Source organism: Falco biarmicus, chromosome 4 (assembly GCF_023638135.1).
Source record: "Falco biarmicus isolate bFalBia1 chromosome 4, bFalBia1.pri, whole genome shotgun sequence".
Lineage (NCBI taxonomy): Eukaryota > Metazoa > Chordata > Aves > Falconiformes > Falconidae > Falco > Falco biarmicus.
In genome coordinates this window covers 103888853-103907619 of record NC_079291.1, presented here as the reverse complement: position 1 = coordinate 103907619, position 18767 = coordinate 103888853, and the positions used below count along the sequence as shown (strand labels likewise).

The window sequence follows — 18767 nt, the reverse complement described above, 5'->3', positions numbered from 1 at the left end:
TTTTCATAACTACATAAATTTTACCTTTTTTGTTCCTTTTGCTCACAGTACAATCTTAGATCTCCCTACCATACAATAAGATAATCTACAAAAAATATAATCTGACAGGTTGGGGTGCAATATTAATTATATTTCTGATGATTTGTGTGAATACATATTTTAGTCTTTTAGTGACTTTTTCTCTGAGCATTTAAAGAAACTATCACATCTATTACAATGTCATAATTACATAAGAAATGTAATACAATTGCAAATATTGAAGGGGGTAAAGGCTTTTTCAAATATTTAAAGTGAAGTTCAAATTATAACAGATATTTCACATGGCACATTATAATAGTGTTTGATTAACACTTAGCAGAATAATGAAGTCCACAGATTGACCAAGCAGTTCTGCTGTATGAAATTGAAGGTTGAGAAACTGATTGCACTTTGAAACACCAAACGATCACCAGACTTACATTGGAAAACCATTTTCAAGGAATGAAGAAAAAATTGAATGCTATTCTCCTTGTAACGCTAGGTATTGAATGAGGGATGGGACCATTTGATCCATACAGAATTCCTTAACTACTCTGCAGAGAGCACATTGACATCATAAATTGCCCTTCTCTGTACATTTATCGCTTGCCACTTGCCACCATCACTAGGAGATCCAAGTTAACACGCAACACGGTCCTTGGATCTAGAGGAATAAGATAATCCAGCCGACCAAGACTGGAAAGGCTGAGCTGTAGAGCTTGTCTTACAGGGGCTGGATTCTGACCATGGTTAAAGGGGGAAAAAAAGAAAAGAAAAAAAAAAAGCTAGGGAAAGTGGTGTATTACTGCATGCCACACAGGCAGCACAGCTTACACCATGTACTGCTCTGTTTGTCTTGGCAGATCTGTGTGCGCGGATCTGGCTGTGGGCGTGATTCTGCCAGATATGGTCAGTGTTCAACTTACACCCATGTTTAGGTCTCTAGTTATGCGTTTGTCTACCATGTGCCTCTCTCTGCCAGTCCACAAAACAATGGCTTCCTAGCCATTCCTAGTCTGAATATAAGTCAAAAGTAATAATGTAAGCACTATGACCATGTACTAAATGTTTAGTTGAAGCTGCGAGATCCAATATACCAGATATTTTGCCTGTAAGCCAAAAAGAAAATATAGGCATGATAAAGAAGCTTTTAGTGATGGTTGCTGTCACAAAATTAGATCAGAAAAATTATATACTGTTTCTACAACAATGGATTACAACATTTTATTGGTACAGCTTGCAGCGTTTCATGGCATGCAGCGCAGAATGCCTCATGGTGATGCTGAATGCATTTCATGACCTGTTTTTGGCAGCTTCTGGGACATCCTTTCCGTAGCCGGATTTGTGTGCTCTCCTTTCCTCTTCTCTTAGAAGCAAGGCACACATTGCAAAACGTTGAAGTCCCATCTCATACATCTATAAACCATCGACGTCTAATTGTGTTCCTTTGTCCTTCTGATGATGCAAAAGGCAAATGGATATGTTCAAATAATACTAGTGACTTTTATATTTTTACACTTGTTGCAACTTACAAACTAAAGATTCTTTACATCTGCTATAGATGTTAAATGCTGTTTATGTGAATGGATATAGTTAATTAATTGTTCTATGGACAGACAGATTTAGAGAAATAATCACAACTCCATATACTATCTCTGAGTTCTGGATTTTACATTTAGATCTCTGAAGTGTATCAATGATGAGTAAAATCACAAGCAGAAAGAAATTTCCCCATTTACTATGCATCTGAGGAGGCTTCTAGCATATGTTGATTACAGCAGGTACCTGACATAGAATATTTTCTTTTGAAATTTATTTTTTCTTAAGAAGCAAAAGTAAACCCATCCTGCTTCAATTACCTGTGCTGTGGTTACATTGAAATTCCACCTCTCTCTTCTCTGGAATCAACACCATGTTGTTACAAATCCATTGTGCACTGAGATGCTGGAACTGTAGAAGTGTCTTTCTGCTTTTACTGGAGTTCAGTAGTGGTCTCTTGTGAGAAGCCCCTCAAATGCATAGGTTCTGTCACTTTCTGGGGCTAAATGTGCTGACCTTAGTCCAGAACCAACTGTTTAAGCATCATGTTGAATGTGTATTCTCCTCCTCCTCCTCCTCCTCCTCACATTGTTTATACCATTGTGTGTTACACTGTATGTGTATCTTCCCTGGTCTCTTCAGTTATGTTTTTGCTTTGTTCTGTAGTCTGATAAAATCCTTACAAAGTTTTCACAGTGTTTCTTGCCTTTATTCTCCTCTGTGTAACCTGTATTTTAATGACCCTTTCCCTCTTTTCCCTGCTGCTGTTACAAGTTTTATTTTCCTATATACTTTTGTGGGCAGACTGTTCCATATCATCATTTTTATTCCACTGTGTTTTCTTCTTTTAGTCAAGCAGTTTTCTGTTCTTCTCTGTAGAATTACACTTTATGACTACCAGGCCATGTGTAGAACAAACAAAGAGAGTAGCGACAGTGCCCATAGCTTACTGGACGTAAGTATAGTAAATTTTCTGAGCACCTTTCCATGCAATCATCAAAGAAAATTGTTGCAAATACCTCATGGCCATTGTAAGCCCATTATTTTGATTTGGAATGCTTACAGCTCTTGCATTTATCTCAGTGCATACAAGGAACGGTTCATCATAAACAAATGCAAAGTGTTAAGCATTTTCAAGTTCAAATACTTATATAATATGTTTTAATGCTGGGCCACCATTTTTGAGCTTCTGTCAGAATGTTCATTGCACAATATGAATCCTCCTTCTTAGGAGTTTGTAAATTTGGTGATAGATTGTGCTTAGTTTGGGGAACTGAAATCACAGCTGCCTTTTCTGTATGGAAACACATGCAGGCAGAAATGTAATTCAATTTTTATTTTTTTTTTAATTAATGAAAGGATTGGTTCATTGGCAAGGCACATCAGTGATTTTTAACACATTTTTTATTCCTTAGTATTTAAAGATGTCTTTTAAGGTAGAATTTCAATGCATTTGAACCCCTGTCTTGCAATCAAAACCCTGTCCCTCTGTTAGACTTTCTAAGAATCAAGCTGGGTCTTGCAAGGGCAAGACTTCCTTGTTGCTAAACCATATATCTAGGTAACAACCCTAAAGATATTTTATAATCTTGTATGTTTTACCAATTACTATAATAATCTATCAGAACTGATAAGAACTGATAAGCTGTTAGATAAATTTTAGGTTTTGCATATTACAAAGGAACTGTTTTAACAAATTTATTATAGTATTAGCATGAACAATTCTTATGTAAAGACATCAGCAAACTAGTCTAGCAATTTTACCAGTCTGGAAAAGTTTTCTGACAGCATTTTTAAATACACAGGGATCTAGCAAGAGAAAAATAAGCCTACACACACTAAACTGTTGAGTAAATATAAAAGTTCTGGCAACTTCCAAATATATATACATATAGCTTTCATGGTTTAATAATTGTATGTGTTTTGGGATGTTTTCATTTACATATTTACATGACACTGTGTTTTTTAAATACCTGCAAATCTGGATTTACTGCACTTATCAATCTGTTACCTGCTAAAGCCTGAATCTGAAAAAAAAAACCTGTCTGGATGTAAAGATTAGTACTAGGCTGAGCAATGAGACTTAAATTATCAGTGAAATAGAATGGGATGTGGTGAATCACATTTGCAGGAAAAAAACCTAAAATATATTACAACTCTTAACAACAACCATCCATCCCAAGGCTTGGGGCTTCAGTTCAGTTTGCATGTGAAGCTGAAGTATTTTTCTCTTACAAGTGGGCTTTAATCCAAGAGATTTTTCACTAATCCAATTTTTGTCCAGGCTTTCTTTATTGAGAAAAAACTGCAACTCTTGTGGGATATACTGAGACACAGAAAGCATGTTCTTTACTTTTTTAAAGATAGCCAAACTCTTCTTTAAACCTCAAGTGAGTTTTTGTGTTGTTCAACATGAAAGATGGGGCAGAGCTTCAGTTATTTTATTATTTTCCTCTTGGTTAAGTCACTTCTAATAACCAAGACAAAAGAGAAATTATAAAGACAGTTTGCATTAAAAACAGCTAGATCTAGATTCCTCAGAAGTATTTTTTTCCTGAGTTTATGCCTGGTTTTGTACATGTAGATCAAGTTATTAGGCAGTATTCAGTATAGTTTCTATATAAGCAAAACGTTTGTTCACAATTGTTTATCCTTCCTTTTGAGAACTATGGCTTTACAAATACAGGAATATGTATAGGGACAAGACTGGACTCTTTTAAAAAGTTCCTATTTTTAACAGCATTGAAGTGGAGCACGGGCATCAAAGACTGTATGCCTGCTAAAGGATCTATCACAACATTCTACCAAAATTGTGGAAAAAAAGGTGTCAGGGCTGGACCCCTCTTTCCATCATAGCATTTTAGCCTGTGGGATAAAAATGCAAAATTAGGGATGGACTAGATTTATACATAATCTGGTCCGTTTCTTTACCAGTATAGGATTGCTTCTTAAAAGATATCCAGATACTTTGTTATTTACAGTATTTTCTTGGTTTAATTTATTCAAATCCTAGATAACTCTCCATAGGACCTCTTTGTTGCAAAAGTAGCAGTTCCATAGAGACAGCCAGCTCGATTCCTTTGGCTCTTAATGATGGTTTAGGTACAGAGAGAATAAAATTCTTACAGTTTTTGAAGCATCAGTCTTTGGGTGGGAAAGGCTGTGTCTTACTAAAATCACGTTTCATGAGAATGTACTTTTATCAATGTAATGAAAAGTTTTTCTACTAAAATTTCAAAACAAATTATATTTCTTGATTTCTATTCATATTATTGAAAATACTTTTAAGATACATTAAGTTTTTAAATTGGTTTTAGTTCTCATTAAAATAATCTTATAATACATAGTATATTTTACATTAAATATGTATTGTTCATAAGTAATAATGTATTATTTTACACTAAATCATTTGGCATTATGAAAACAAACGTATGCTTAATTACTTGGGTGTGAAATTTCAGGTTTTGTGATTTGGAATGAAAATAAACAAGATGTCCCACAGGTCTGAAATTTTATTTTCTTTTAATCTCTAGGCAAGACTTGTAGTTTTTTATCTTTTGCTATAAGATAGTCCTTAATACATGAAAATCTTCACCGTTTGGGGCATTAGGCATTCTGCTAGCTTGCTAGTTTAGTCTTTCATGCCACTGACAGACAATAGTTTGTTGGCTCAGTGAGTTATCAGCCCTGTGCAGAAATAATCTGTGGTCTCTGAACACTACAAATGGCCAGTGACTGCTGTGCAAAATGGCACTGCTGCAGTAAGGTGCTGATTCAGGACAGTAGAGAATGATTTCAGGTATCTGAATAGTTCTGTTAAAGTCAATATGACTTCTTACATGTGCTAAAATACTCTGTTGAGATGGAATCTGAAAAGCCTGCAAACTTTTAGGCAACTAGGAGACCCTAACAAAGGAGTGAGACAAGGGTAGATTCTTTTCCAGATTTCTGGAAACTGACTTTTCTGCCTGAGATTCTTTCATAAAAGACTAATCCTACTGATATTCTTTTCAAAACCAAAATATTCAAAATGTAGTAGAAGCACTGTAACGACAGGATTTTCAAAGCATTTGTTGTATTTGTTATGATCCAGAAAAACAAAGGGAGGAGGGAAGAATCTTTAAAACTACTTTAAAGTGCTTACAACTGTGCCTTCAATATGGCACAGATAACTTCATTTAGCTAAATTCAAACTTCAGAAGCTTTTCCTAGCCTAATTAGTCTGAGGTAATGAACAGAGATTTACATTATAGAGAGGCAAGCCTGTGAATTGCAGCCTAAGAAAAGCTCAGAGCTCTTCCTCCAGCAATAGCCTGGGAAATAGGAACCCCTAGAGGTTAAAGATTTAAGAATCATTTGCAAAACTCCTCCAACTGATAATCTGTGCATATGACCAACCACTTTAAAAGGAAATGGCATTGCTATATATTTTAATATTCAATATAATAATATTTGCTTTTTCATAAGAAAAAGTTATTATTCTTTTTCTCATGCTACCCATGCATTTCAATGTCCATAACATTGTCTTTACATGAAGAATTCAGTTAAGATATAAATACTGCATGTTTTACCTTTTTATTAAATGAGTTGCTTCTCTTTAGCCTTATAATGCCTTCTTTGCTGCAGTAAAATGGATTATGACTGAGCTTGTCTTGTAAGTAAATTTTATTAACAACTTAATGAATATTTGTATGAACTGAACAGTTCTACTTTTGAATGATTAATGAATACTTGTACATGTTGCCGTTTATTATATGATTTCAAATATATTAATATTTGTCAATTTTTTGCTTTCCAATTTTACATTGTTAAAATCTGAGAAAATTTTGGCTATACGAATGCGCAGTTGCACTTCTATTACATTATTCATGGTCTTCACTTACTTCACTTGCAAACCAAATTTATTATTGTGGTTACTGTTAAATTTTGCATAAATGTCTGGCTGTTTATGATGCTGCTTGGATGGGCTGTTGTCAATATCGAAAACTGTTACAGTGATTCACTGTGGTGTTTGTCAATTCTCAAAATTCTGTTCAGATGGACCTTTTACAGTATACGCTAGATAAGGTGTACTCTGTATGTTGCCGAATTTTTTTACCTTGCCTAATTCTTCTAACATTTCCACTTAGTACATAATGAGCATTACTTTTAAGAGACATTGCCTAAGAAATCACAGAGAAATATCATATTGAGAAGAGGAAGCCTTAAAATGTGCCTTATTATTAACCTATATGTTGTATTCTTGCTCTTAACAAATAGCAGAGTTGCAGATTTAAGTGAATTTTATCATTATTGAAATAGAACTAATTTTTTATTGTAGTAATTTTGTTTTAATTGTAAATTCTATGAGCTTTCATCAAAGTTAGGAATAAAAGTAAAGGAGATTTAACTGGATGGCTATTGCCAGAGGGCAGAGATTGATCTTAAATGCAGCTTTCAAAGTAACTATCAGGGAAAGAAATCATGTTAAAATGAGACTTTTATGTTAACATACACCAGCTTCAAAAATTTCAGGAACTCTCTGTGTTTATAAGTATTGTAGATTCAAGATCATGTGATAAACTGGATGTTGGTTTCACATTCTTCACACTTACAATAATTGATAGACTTACACATTCAAGGCCATTCTTCAAAGTAAATTGCAGTATATTTTAGTGGGAAAATGCATTCTCTGCACATCTAGTTAGAGGTGATTAGACACTCGTTAATCATCTTTTCTGCTCCTAGAAATAAAATAGTTTTATTATTTTAGTTCCAGAATTAATATAAGCAATTCTTTCATGTGTACTCCTGTACTGTAGCCAGGACAGTTCTAATCCTATGGCATTTTACTAAACACTCAGAGTACCTGCATAATGAAGAAATAATGTTCAGTAATGTTCAACTGTAAAAATATCATATGCTGCCATGCATTGAGAATTTTCATGGACACTTCAAATAAGATCAGTAATTTAAATTAATGATAGATAAATCTATGATTTATTGATGGGGTTAATTTTAGAATAAATTATTGTGGTAAAATACAACCCAATGAAAACATGAAAATAGCAGTAGTTGATAATCCCAGAGTTATGCTAGTGACATGAATTTCAGTTCTGTGTTAGCTTTTATTTAAAATAAGATTAATGGTATCAAACTACCGCCAGTTTAGTGTTTTAAAAACATTCTGGGGGATAATATGAAAACTCTAATAATTTCTCTAGGTTCCTTGTGGAATTTAATCTACGCAGTTGGTGGCACTCTGATCTAACAGCAAAAGGTAAGGGTGATTTTTATTTCCTGGCTATAATGGCAGAAATGTCTAAATTAAATCGGATTGTTGAAGTTCACATGTGCACTAAATGTTTAAATTAAATGTTAGACATCTGATAACAATAGTTTGTCTCCCATGTCAGCATCTTTTTGTTGTTGTTGTTGTTAATGTTTACCAAAACATGAGAGAACTACGATCTTCTATGAATAACCACAAAGTTCTCGTGTGTACTCTAGCACTATAGTATACTGCTATAATGGAAAAGTTAAAATAGTAGATAATGATTAAATATGTTTTTTAAAAGCATTTCCTGTCATTCCAAAATAGTCTTTGTGAGTAAAGCAATGACACGAGCCTTTTTCTGCTTATTCTACATTTTTTCTAAAGCTGCTGTAATATGTAGGGGGGTTGTAATGCTGGAAAATGCCATTGCAACAAGAGTCCACAGGAACATGGTCATCTCAATATAATTTTATTAGAAGAATTTTTTTTAGGGTTATGATAGTAAATTTTATGGTTTTATTTTTAAACAAGGCTCATTAAAACCATATTTTGTTTTATCATTTCATTCAAAATAGACGTTCAAAAGTAATAAACTAAAGATGAATTTAAAATTCAGTTTACTTAAAATAATTTTTAACAATGTGGAGGCTGCATTTGAAATAATGAAATGTTAACAGTTTCCATAAGAAATGGAAGTGTTCGATGTCGACTGTCTCTCATATTTTAGCAGGCTTTTTACGGCACGCAGCAGTGTTTCTCAGAAGCAAAGGCTGATTTACAAGAGCAGTGCTCTCCTCAACCGGCTGTTTCACTGGCAAATTATGCTGCGTGCCATTTACTGGAATAACGATTTAAACTGAATTAGTCAGCCTCATATTTACAGATTTGCATATTCCTCAGCAAAGCAGGGGATGAAATTGCTACTTTAGGCTTCAGTTTATATTTGCATTGCCTGGATACTAGGCTGTCCTTATGCCAAAATAATATCCTGTCTGAAGTTAAGGTATCGGGAAAATGGAACATACTGATTGCCCTGGAATATTCCAGTATCCCCTGTACTAGTAAGATGCTGGAGCTATTCTGTCTATCCTGGAGCAACCGGAAAGTACAGCAGCAAATAGCAAAGCATGTATCAGGCTACAGCCTAACATGTTGTAAATGTGTAGGGAGAAGGGGAGGCTGAGATGGGTGTCTGCTGGAGGTGAGGATTTGATAAGAGCCTTCTGGAAACATAGGTGCATGAACTTAGTATAGCCTTTCCCATACCGATGTGAAGTGTACGCTGCATTGCAACACCAGAGCCGGTTCTTCTCTTAGACAAACACTGAACCCGATGTAGATTGGATGCACACACACAAACAGAGCTTCATCGGAACCAGACGGACACTGTTTGCTTTTGGGGCTGCTTCATAATCAGCAGCGCCCAGACAGGTCTTCTAAGAACCAAGACTGACTTTCCAGTCATTTGCCTATCCATGATGACAAATGCCTCTGTCACTGATGGCTGTGAAGGGCAGTGTGGTTTGCTGTACTAGACCCAGAAAATGCAAAACTCTTCCTTTTGTCCGAAGAGGAAGGGAAAGTATTCCAGTCTTAGTCCCTGGTGGTTGCAGAACAGTGCAAAGCAGCCAGTGTAGGAAACGGGTAACTTTTCTGGATGTTTTTTTAGAGGTATACTGTACAAACATGCTTTAATATATCCTGACATGAAACATTCAATGGCTCCTGCATGGAATGTTAGGGAAAACTTCCTTTAAAGACAGCATCCGTCTTCATCTCATGAAAATGAATGTCTGTTTTGTATTTTAAGCATGTACTAACTACAGAAGACAGGCATTAATAACTTGCAACCTTTCTTTTCCTAAAGACAAAACTATCATTACAGCACTTTTATAGACAAGTGTGATTGAGGGATTTTCATTCATGTTTTAATTAATAATGAAGTTTTAACTACATAATTCACTTGCTCCATTTCTTTGATGAGTAAGAGTACTGAAAATACTCCCTCATCATGGTCATTAGAATGTCACCATTTTTATAGTACTGCTTGGCCACTTCAAATTTGGTTAGGTAGCAAGCAATAGTTGTTTAGAAACCAATACATGTTAGTAAAGCAAAAGCAAGAGACATTTCAAGAGAGAAAAATCAGCAGGAGAGAAAAGTCCATACTTAAGTCTGCTCTTCTGCAGATGCTACATTACCACTACGACATAATTATGACTCCACTTCATGAAATTATAACAAATGAACATTTGTTTTCAGCTTAACAATGCTTAAAAAAACTCAGGAAAAGAAAGGGGAAAAAACCAAACAAACAAAAAAAAAAGACAAACAAACAAAAAAGAAAACCCAAACCAAAAACCAGTTCCTCTAATGGGGAAATTGGTTCCTGCTCACATTGTGACATTAATAGAGCATCACACACTATGAAGATACTAGAAGGTCCCCACACACCTGCCGATTTACCAGACCACAGTATGAAATATAATTCTGCACAAGATCTTGTCACCTCAATCACATTTGTAAATGAGAGAGAAGAAACCACTGCCCTAAACCCTCGGCAATGCCATCATGTTCTGGACTCTAATGAGTTGCTGGAAATCTGAGATCCATGGATCTTTGGCAGACTTTTTGTTACACAAGCCATATGTTGATACAAGTGCGGGTAGACCCAAAATACAGGTGATAAATTTCAGTCATTCTTGGCAACAGATAAGGAGAGCAGAAGAAAAAGGGAGAAGGTGTAGTAGAGTTAGTCAGCTTTTTTACAAATGCTAAATTGTTAAATATATCATGACCATATTGAAAACATCAGAAATCCAACTTTTCTGACTAACTTCAGTACCTTCCTTCAGATCTGTGCATTTGGGTGTATATTTTTTTTTATTATATACAAAAATTACGAACAGTTCAGAAATGCACGTCCTATAGCATGATTGCAAATGCAGTTTTGGTCTTTCCCCTGGCACTGCGCAGCAGATATGCCACTGGCTTTGAAACAGATTATCTGGAATGGAAGATCTGTGAAGTCCAAGAGCCTGTTCAGTGTAATCTATTTTTGTCATACCTTGTCTTGTTTTCTCACTTAGCAATTAGTTTAAGATAGGCTTAACATTTGCGCTGATGTGCAAGTGTATCTCTGTGTTAAGGAAGAATGAAGGGGTGGGGAGGGAAAAAAAAGGGAATGAGGGAGAGACATTGTCCAACAGATACATTGGTGTGGGAGTCAGAAGAGCTGCCTTCAGTTCCCAGCTTTGCTGCTGTCCTGCAGTTTGACCTTGAACCAGCCCCACTGCTTCCCAATACCTCGATTTTACAGCTTTTAAGATGTAAATAGTGACACTTTCTTTTCCCTTGCACTGCAAGGGCTTCAGATTAAAAGTGTTGTGGATTCTTAGTTATTACTATTTTGGGAAACAGATAACAAGCATTGGTTTGGGGCAAAGTAACACTTCTGCCCCCACCCACCCACAGAATTATTCTAACTGTGGAAACTCTGCAAGGGTTTCCAAGCTGTAATCAAAAAAAAAGGATTTTGGCTTCAGTAATATGTAATACAATTTAGATATCAAATATAAATGTAAACTCCCATACATAACCATTATGTAGCTATGCACAGCGTCACTGAAATAAAAACAACAGTAAGTTCATCTTGAATCTACAGAGAAAGAAGAAAAGCTTGTGCATAAATGTAAAGTAGCTTGGCAATGGCTAAACCATTAATAACTACTTTAACAGTTATGTCTTCCAAAATGACATTCCACGGATAAACTATTTTTAATTGAAAAAATAGTGTTATGCACTGCCTAGGAAATCTCACAGGGTGGCAGAAGCTGAGTAACATTTCCGTTCTGTGCGAGCTCTGTAACACAGCATCTCATGTTGTTCAGAACTTTGTGTGCTGTTCTTCCCATGTTAACATCAAGATATTTTTTCCTGTGCCTATAGCGCAGAGGTTGAAACAAACCCTAGAGCCCTGTGATACTGAATATCCAGCTTTTGTTTCTGAACGCACTATAAAGGAGACCACGGGGAATATTGCTTGCGATGACTGTTTCAAGTAAGCCCTTTCAATTTTTTTTTTATACAACTGTTTGTGACAAAGCAATAAAACTGAATTATTCAAGGTTATGTTGAAGAACGTACAAGTCTGTTATGTTTTATCTTATATAGTGATCTCTTCCAAGTGTCATTTCTGTGATTACAGCGGTCATTTAAGTTTGATACTCTTAAATTAAAGCAGTGCCTATTAATTTCTACCAAAAAATGTAAAACCAGTGGAGGTTTATGCTAATTTCAAAGAATAGTGAATGTTGTAAGACTTTTCCTGGACACAGGCAGCAGGCAGTATTATTAAGAGCATACTCTGTAAAGCTTTACAGACAAAACTATACAGAAGTGAAATCCTGCTGGATGGGTGAGATGTTTCCTTGCAGTACAGTGAGATCTGGTTGTTTTACTTGAATGCCAAACAGTGTTTCCTTCTTAGAATTGTTGGACTGAAGAGTGGGAGAGGATTGAATCTATTCTCAAAACTTTCAGTGCTGGGAAGCTGAGTTTATAGTAGAGACCTCCGAAGTCGGTGCTGCACCCTTGTCGGTCCCACCAGTGCTGCTGTAAAGTTGCCCCTCATAGATTTGAGGGAAGAGAAAGACTCCAGTATAGCTTTCCTCCCTCAGGCTGGAAATGTCCGTTCTCTGCATTTGCTGCCTGTGTGCACTGACTTTTTACTGTAGTTATGGTAAATTTGAAGAATTGCCTAGGTATCATTTATGCAAATGTCTGTACTTCAGTAAGTCTCTTAATTGGATTTCCTTTATGCAGAGAGGTCATAATCACAAAGGGCATTAGTAGTAACAGCAATGATTTGTCTATCAATGTAAATGTCAGGAAGAATTTGTAAGTTAAACAAAAATTGTTGTAACTTTCCCTTTCAAGACTAAATCAATATCTAATTAGCAAATAAAGGTGAAAATTTCTTCTATTTGAAGTCAATAGGTGTGCTTCTGAACTTGCTCCTAATTTTTCTCCTTGATATCTTCATTGCTTTAAGACGGGAAATAGGAGTAAGTACACTGGAGTGCTAATATTCACCTTTAATTTCCTGTTGACCAACTCTTAATTATAAGGAAATTATTAATGTCTGGTATGACTAATTGCTTGTATTTGGCTTTGTGGGATTGAAGTATGAAAGTGCTTTGTAAATTGATCCAAGGGAGCCCTTTAAATGTAACAATAGGTCCCACTGCCTGAAAAGTACGAACTCAACAAAATCAAGCCATGATTTTTGCACTTGACATATCAAATACAATGTAGGTTACACTCTGTGAGTGCTTCGTGCCGGCATTACAGAATTCAAGCAGCCTTATTCTGTGATCATTTAGCAGATTACTGAGAAGATGTGCAACAAATTATCATACATCCCTGGCAGTGCTCAAGGCCAGGCTGGATGGGGCTTTGAGCAACCTGGTTAGTGGAAGGTGTCCCTGCCCATGGCAGGGGGGGCTGGAACTAGATGATCTTTGAGGTCCCTTCCAACCCAAACCATTCTATGATTCTGTTTAAATATTGCAAACAGACATAATTTCATGAAAAGTTGAATTTAACAGGACCAGGTTTTCTCAAAGGAATGCAGATTTCAGTCTGTCGTCTTAGGTAACTTCAGGTCAAAGGAAATAACTTGCAAAAATAATACAATTCATTCTGCAATACTTGGACAGCACTGAGCTGGAAACTGAGTTTAGTGAAAATTATAGTATTTCAAAAATAATGCGCTAAGATCTTTTTCATAGAAAAACATTTTATGTTCCACAGTGGAACAAAAAAATAAAAGAAAACCCTGTAAGTTACAAACTGATCTCAAGGCACCCATTATTTTTCTCCACAAGCAATGGCAAAACCTAAAGAAATAATCCAGAAGAACTATTAGATTCTCATGGGAAAGTTCTTCGTTATACCGTTTACCCACTGTCATTAACAATCTACAAATTGCATCTGAGATTGCAGACTGCATTGGATTCCAAATATTTTTGTTATAACCCAGGACACTTTCCCGCAGAACAGCTAAGGAATTTGACCCAAAGTCCTTTGTAGACCTACATCTTCTGACCCAGTTTTCTGTTTCACAGCCTCAGTACCAATAAATATTTTTACAAGCAAGTGTGTTGCTTAATACTTGTAATTTAAGAATGATGGGCTCAATCAGTCAAAATTAGGGTTCAACCTTATATACATAAGAGTCTTGAACTGACACTGTGTTCAATGATTAATCTGCACGGCATCTGGTGTGTAGTAGGCTCTCAATTCAGAACCATCGGAGTCAGTAAGATTATTTTCTGTATCCTCTTTGGATTGTGTTATAGATTTGTTTGTGATATGTGCTTGCAAATCTTGATTACAAATTGGAAAATATATTTGTAAATATTTAGCTGAATATACACCCACTTTAATATTGCAACCCTATTTGAAAGGCACTAGAAAAGTCAGCATATTGTGCACAGGTTTACAAACCAAAGTTATGCAAATACTCTGCTTCAGGAAGGTTTGTGTCACAAGTTACTCATTCAAGTCACTGTCCTTTGTTCCTACAGTGTCAGGCACAACTATAGAGCCCTTGTCTGAAAAAGAAGACTAAAAGCAGTCTCTTCGTAGAAGTAAAAATGACGACTGATGTTAATTGTAACCATATAATGTTACATAGATAAGACATTTCAGAGCACAAATACTGTGTTATTGCTAACAAAGTCACAGTCATAGTCAACAAGGTCACATAGTGAGAGTAGGAGGCTCAATCTTACTCTGTCCTGGCCATGCTGTTACTGATAGTATAGAAATACTCTACATTTCGTAGTTACCAAGGGGAACAGTTGCCTACTGTAGTTATGAAAACTAAGCCTTGTTCTTATAAGCATTTCCAATTATAACTTTTAATCGTGGATGCTTGGACTTAAATCAAAGTATCCTCACAAATAAATCACACAGTAGAAAGGACTACATGCTAATTACTTCGTAAATAGCTGGCTTGCCTTTTTAGCCATCTCTGAAAACTTAGTCGACGGAAATTCACCTACACACTTAAGTGGACTTTGAGTCAAGCACTAAATGTATACAGACCTATATGTAAACTTATCTCTTACTAGAAAAAAATAAATGCTACTTTGGGATAATTTGCAATGTTTAAAAACGATTTTCAAAAATATAGGTTTTATTTAAGAAAGCAGGAGCCTAAAAGAAAATAAGAATTAACATAAGAATGTCATTAGGGTCAGGGTTTGGCTGTCCCACACCATAATTTGTTGTTATTCAATATCCCAATCATTATTAAATTAATCTTCTATTTAAGCAGCAATCAAAAACAAGTCAACCCACATTTTCTAAGCACTGTCAACAAAAGAGAAAAACTGGGATTTTTTAAAAATCTGAAATGCTTTCATATTTTCCAGTAAGCTATTCCCTTTTATAAAGAAAAAAAAAGAAAAAAAAAAAAAAGCATTACGTCTGAAAACTCAGATAGCCTGTTGAATGTTCTACAGCAGCTTCAATGGTGGAAATAGTTAATTGCTAAAGAGAAATGTTATTTCTTTATCAATGTCAACTCTTTCTCTTGCATCAGAGCTACACTAATGCCAAACAACTTGGTATGGGTTTTAAAGGTAGTGTGCTGCTCAGAGATGTGTTTTTGATTAGACATTACATTTGATGTCTTTGGCTAAATAAACATCTCAATGCTGCTTGCAGCTTGATGAGGTATCGCCCCAATGCGTTAGCCTATTTTAATACACATCAACCATTTTAATACACATTCAGCCATTCGCACCAGTTACATTACCAGTTTGTGCCTTCTGGTGATCTCAGCATTGCAAATCTTAATTGCTGATACTTAAAGAGCAGTAAAAATGTCTAGAGAAAGCATCCTTAGAAAGACAAGTTATTATAAATTAGAAAAGATGATGGCTGTTATGATATTTGACCAAAGAAAGTTACCTGATCTCTTTAGTATATCAACTCATCTGTTTGTAGAACAGACAAATTTTTCTCTAATTGTAAATCTCATTTTTGCATGAAAATTCAGATGTTTTCTTTTAGCTTCACTTAGGAAAAAAACATTAATTTCAGTGTTAACCCAGGCTGCTATGAATGTGAATGTAGATCTGTAGGCACAGCAACTCGCTCATCTGACTATTTATACATTAAGTATATATTTAAGAATTTCAAAGTTGTAAGGAAACTTTAAGTGAATAATTCCAAGTTTGCATGTTCAACTGTAAAACTATGGGCATACAAATCAGGCAGCCGTTGCACAGTCAAATGCTTAAAAATCTGCCCTTTTAACCTCTCCTGTTCATGTGTGATGACATATTGGACTTGGATGCAGATCAAAAATCTGGCCTTACTTCCAATGACCCGGGGAGCAAAGCCCCCTTCTCTTTTAATTGTAGCACTCATGGGTCCACAAGGTCAATACCAGAAACCTAAAGACACTGTTTTGTTCCCAGTTGATCCTTTGTGCAGAGTCTTAAGACACAAAACAGAGAGAAGTAAATATGAGAAAGCCATGTTCTCAGTAGGGAAGCAAGGAAACATGTAGCTACAATCATCCTAACCCTGGGAAGGATGTGTGTGGTTTCATTACACAAAATATGGATGTAAGTGTTGCCTTTACTTTCTTGTATATCTCATGTAAATTGCCTGTTAATTGAGAGGAACTACTTATTTGATTAAATGCCATCCCATGTATTATATATTTTGCCCATTGGAGTGTTAGTAAGGAGGCGATTATTTAACAGGGAAAAACATCAATAAACTAAATGCCTTCTCTTGATCTCTTATAGACTGGGCATCGAGTGCTGTTCATTACCAATAAGAAGAGGTAAATGGCAGTGGAATTATAGTTCAGGATGACACTGAACCCTTCATGTGAATTTTAATGGCAAATTTCACACATGTCCACTGAATGTTCTTATTTGGCAGTAACAGATAAATACCAATACCAATTAGATTCAGATTGTTCAGGGCATGAGTATATTAGTGTCAGGAATAGTGCAATCTGCAGGCATTAAAATGGTAATGATTTTTAAAAAACACTTAATTTTGATGCATACCACCATTTGCTGAAATATTTCTGCATTTCTTTCCCAGTAGAAGCCTGCCAAACTGCTGTACTTGATCGTGTTTAAAATGTGTAAATAAATATGCAGTTCAATTTCCCATGAAATAAATAATCATTTGCCTTTTCAAATGTAGTTAGTTTACTTCCAAACAAATCAGCTTGCCACGTAAAATAAGGAAAGCATAAAGGGCCAATTTCTTCTCATTTGGAGCTCTATCTACATACATCAGCATATCCCTGTAGATTTCCTGGAGTAGTTTGGGCAGTAAATTATAGTCAGTCTTCTAAAAGACATTTTGGGTTATATTCATTCTACTGTATCCATCTTATAGGACCCTGAGGAAAACCAAGTGTTCTCTATATTTCATCATTGTTTAGACTGTAGGTTTTTGCGTACTTGCGTTTTCAGCAACCATGCAAAGTACACATATGATAACATGTGCATAAATGTTTTTTACCTGTGCCCATGCTGAGTCACAGGTGTGCCATAGTCAAACTGCTCACTGCTGATCTTGGCAACATTGCACGGATCGTAATTCCTGGGAGCTTGCTTAGCTGTGCATGGAAGTCAAGGGGAGCTCAGTATTTTGCATACCTCAGTACTTAATTGTTCTAGTATCAAGAATAAAAGTCTTATCGAGTCATCTTGCACCTCTGCTTGGAAAATCAGATCTTCCAGACTTGCAGAATACTTGGGAGTGTTGAAAAGTCTTTATATTTGCAGCAACAGCAGTATTGGTAGAAAATGGTCATAGCCAAAACCCCAAAACTCTAGAAGATCCCAAAAGACTTTTTTTCCTATCCTTTTCTTGTAAAAAGTATTGAATTATGTAATTTAAACTGCTGGAATTGTTAGTTAAAGGTCTTCATACTTAGTGTAATATCCTATATTGTGTGTTACCCACACATCTCCACTGTATGTTGAGTAACTTCCTCTTCACTGCAAAGACAACGATGATTATAGTGTTTGTCATGCAGGTGCAATTTAAAGTCACCGTATGGGTAATTTGACTCTACCCTTTGATAATGTATATTTTGAATGACCTGTTCAGGAAACACTGTAAATTACTATTTTCATTTTAGAAAATAGGCATATGAAATAATAGGGCAAGGCACATATAAGTTACCAGGCAGGTTTCTGCCTGCCAGTCATTAGTTTTAACAATCCTTTGGACAGCTTTCAAGGTTTGTTTTTTGTTTTGTTTGTTTGGGGGTTTTGTTTTTAAATAGAGAAAGATTTTCAATATTCCAGTTTTTATTTCAGAACTTTTTAGTGTGCCTATTGGATTCAGGAGTACTGCTTACACATGGAATCCCACCTTATATTGAAAATAGGTTTTTCTTATTATCTCAGTTTCTATATCAGAGTGTTCTCCTCAAAATCAAAACCTTGGAGTTTGTTTATTTAGTTGACAAAACCATGCAAATCTGTATTCAGATGCTCAGTTTGCTTGGCATTGTAATCATCATAAAACAGAGAATGAAAGAATTACTATGGATCCAAGGAGAAAAGGTAATGTAAAAAAAAAATAAAATATGACCATAGTAATATTTTTCAAAGGGCATTTTTAATGGCAAGGAATATATATTGAATGAGAGAGGGACTCCACAGAAGGAAAAGGAAGATAAGGAAATGGACTGTGGTCTTTTCTTGCAGATGTGTGCGAATTTTTTATTAGGAGACTTTATAGCACTGACTGTGTAAACTGTAAAATCTCGGAGGTATATGGGTCAGCTTCCAAGCAATTCAGTCTATTAGTTTGTCATCAGTTTTGTTGTAGGTTTCGGGGGTTTTTTTTCTGATGAGTAGGGTGAGATGTGCTTTTTCTCTTCACTGCCCACTTC

At 35.6% G+C, this 18767-nt stretch overlaps 1 protein-coding gene across 5 annotated transcripts in view; it reads left to right on the top strand.

The window, feature by feature from the left end:
* The window catches only part of CACNA2D3 (calcium voltage-gated channel auxiliary subunit alpha2delta 3), a 468802-nt gene that overhangs the window by 437860 nt on the left and 12175 nt on the right, over nt 1-18767 (top strand). The window contains exons 32-37 of one of the 5 annotated variants that reach the window (XR_008821689.1): nt 882-927; nt 2437-2512; nt 5019-5059; nt 6159-6211; nt 7761-7816; nt 11762-11775. Coding sequence is in view for 2 of the 5 variants with exons in the window: in XM_056337956.1 (XP_056193931.1) it covers nt 2437-2512; nt 6159-6211; nt 7761-7816; nt 11762-11873 (297 nt within the window). In the remaining 3 variants the exon portion in view is untranslated. Of the gene's footprint in view, nt 1-881; nt 928-2436; nt 2513-5018; nt 5060-6158; nt 6212-7760; nt 7817-11761; nt 11874-18767 lie in introns of those variants that run through there. The other 4 variants (XR_008821687.1, XM_056337956.1, XR_008821688.1 and 1 more) reach the window with 4 other exon arrangements.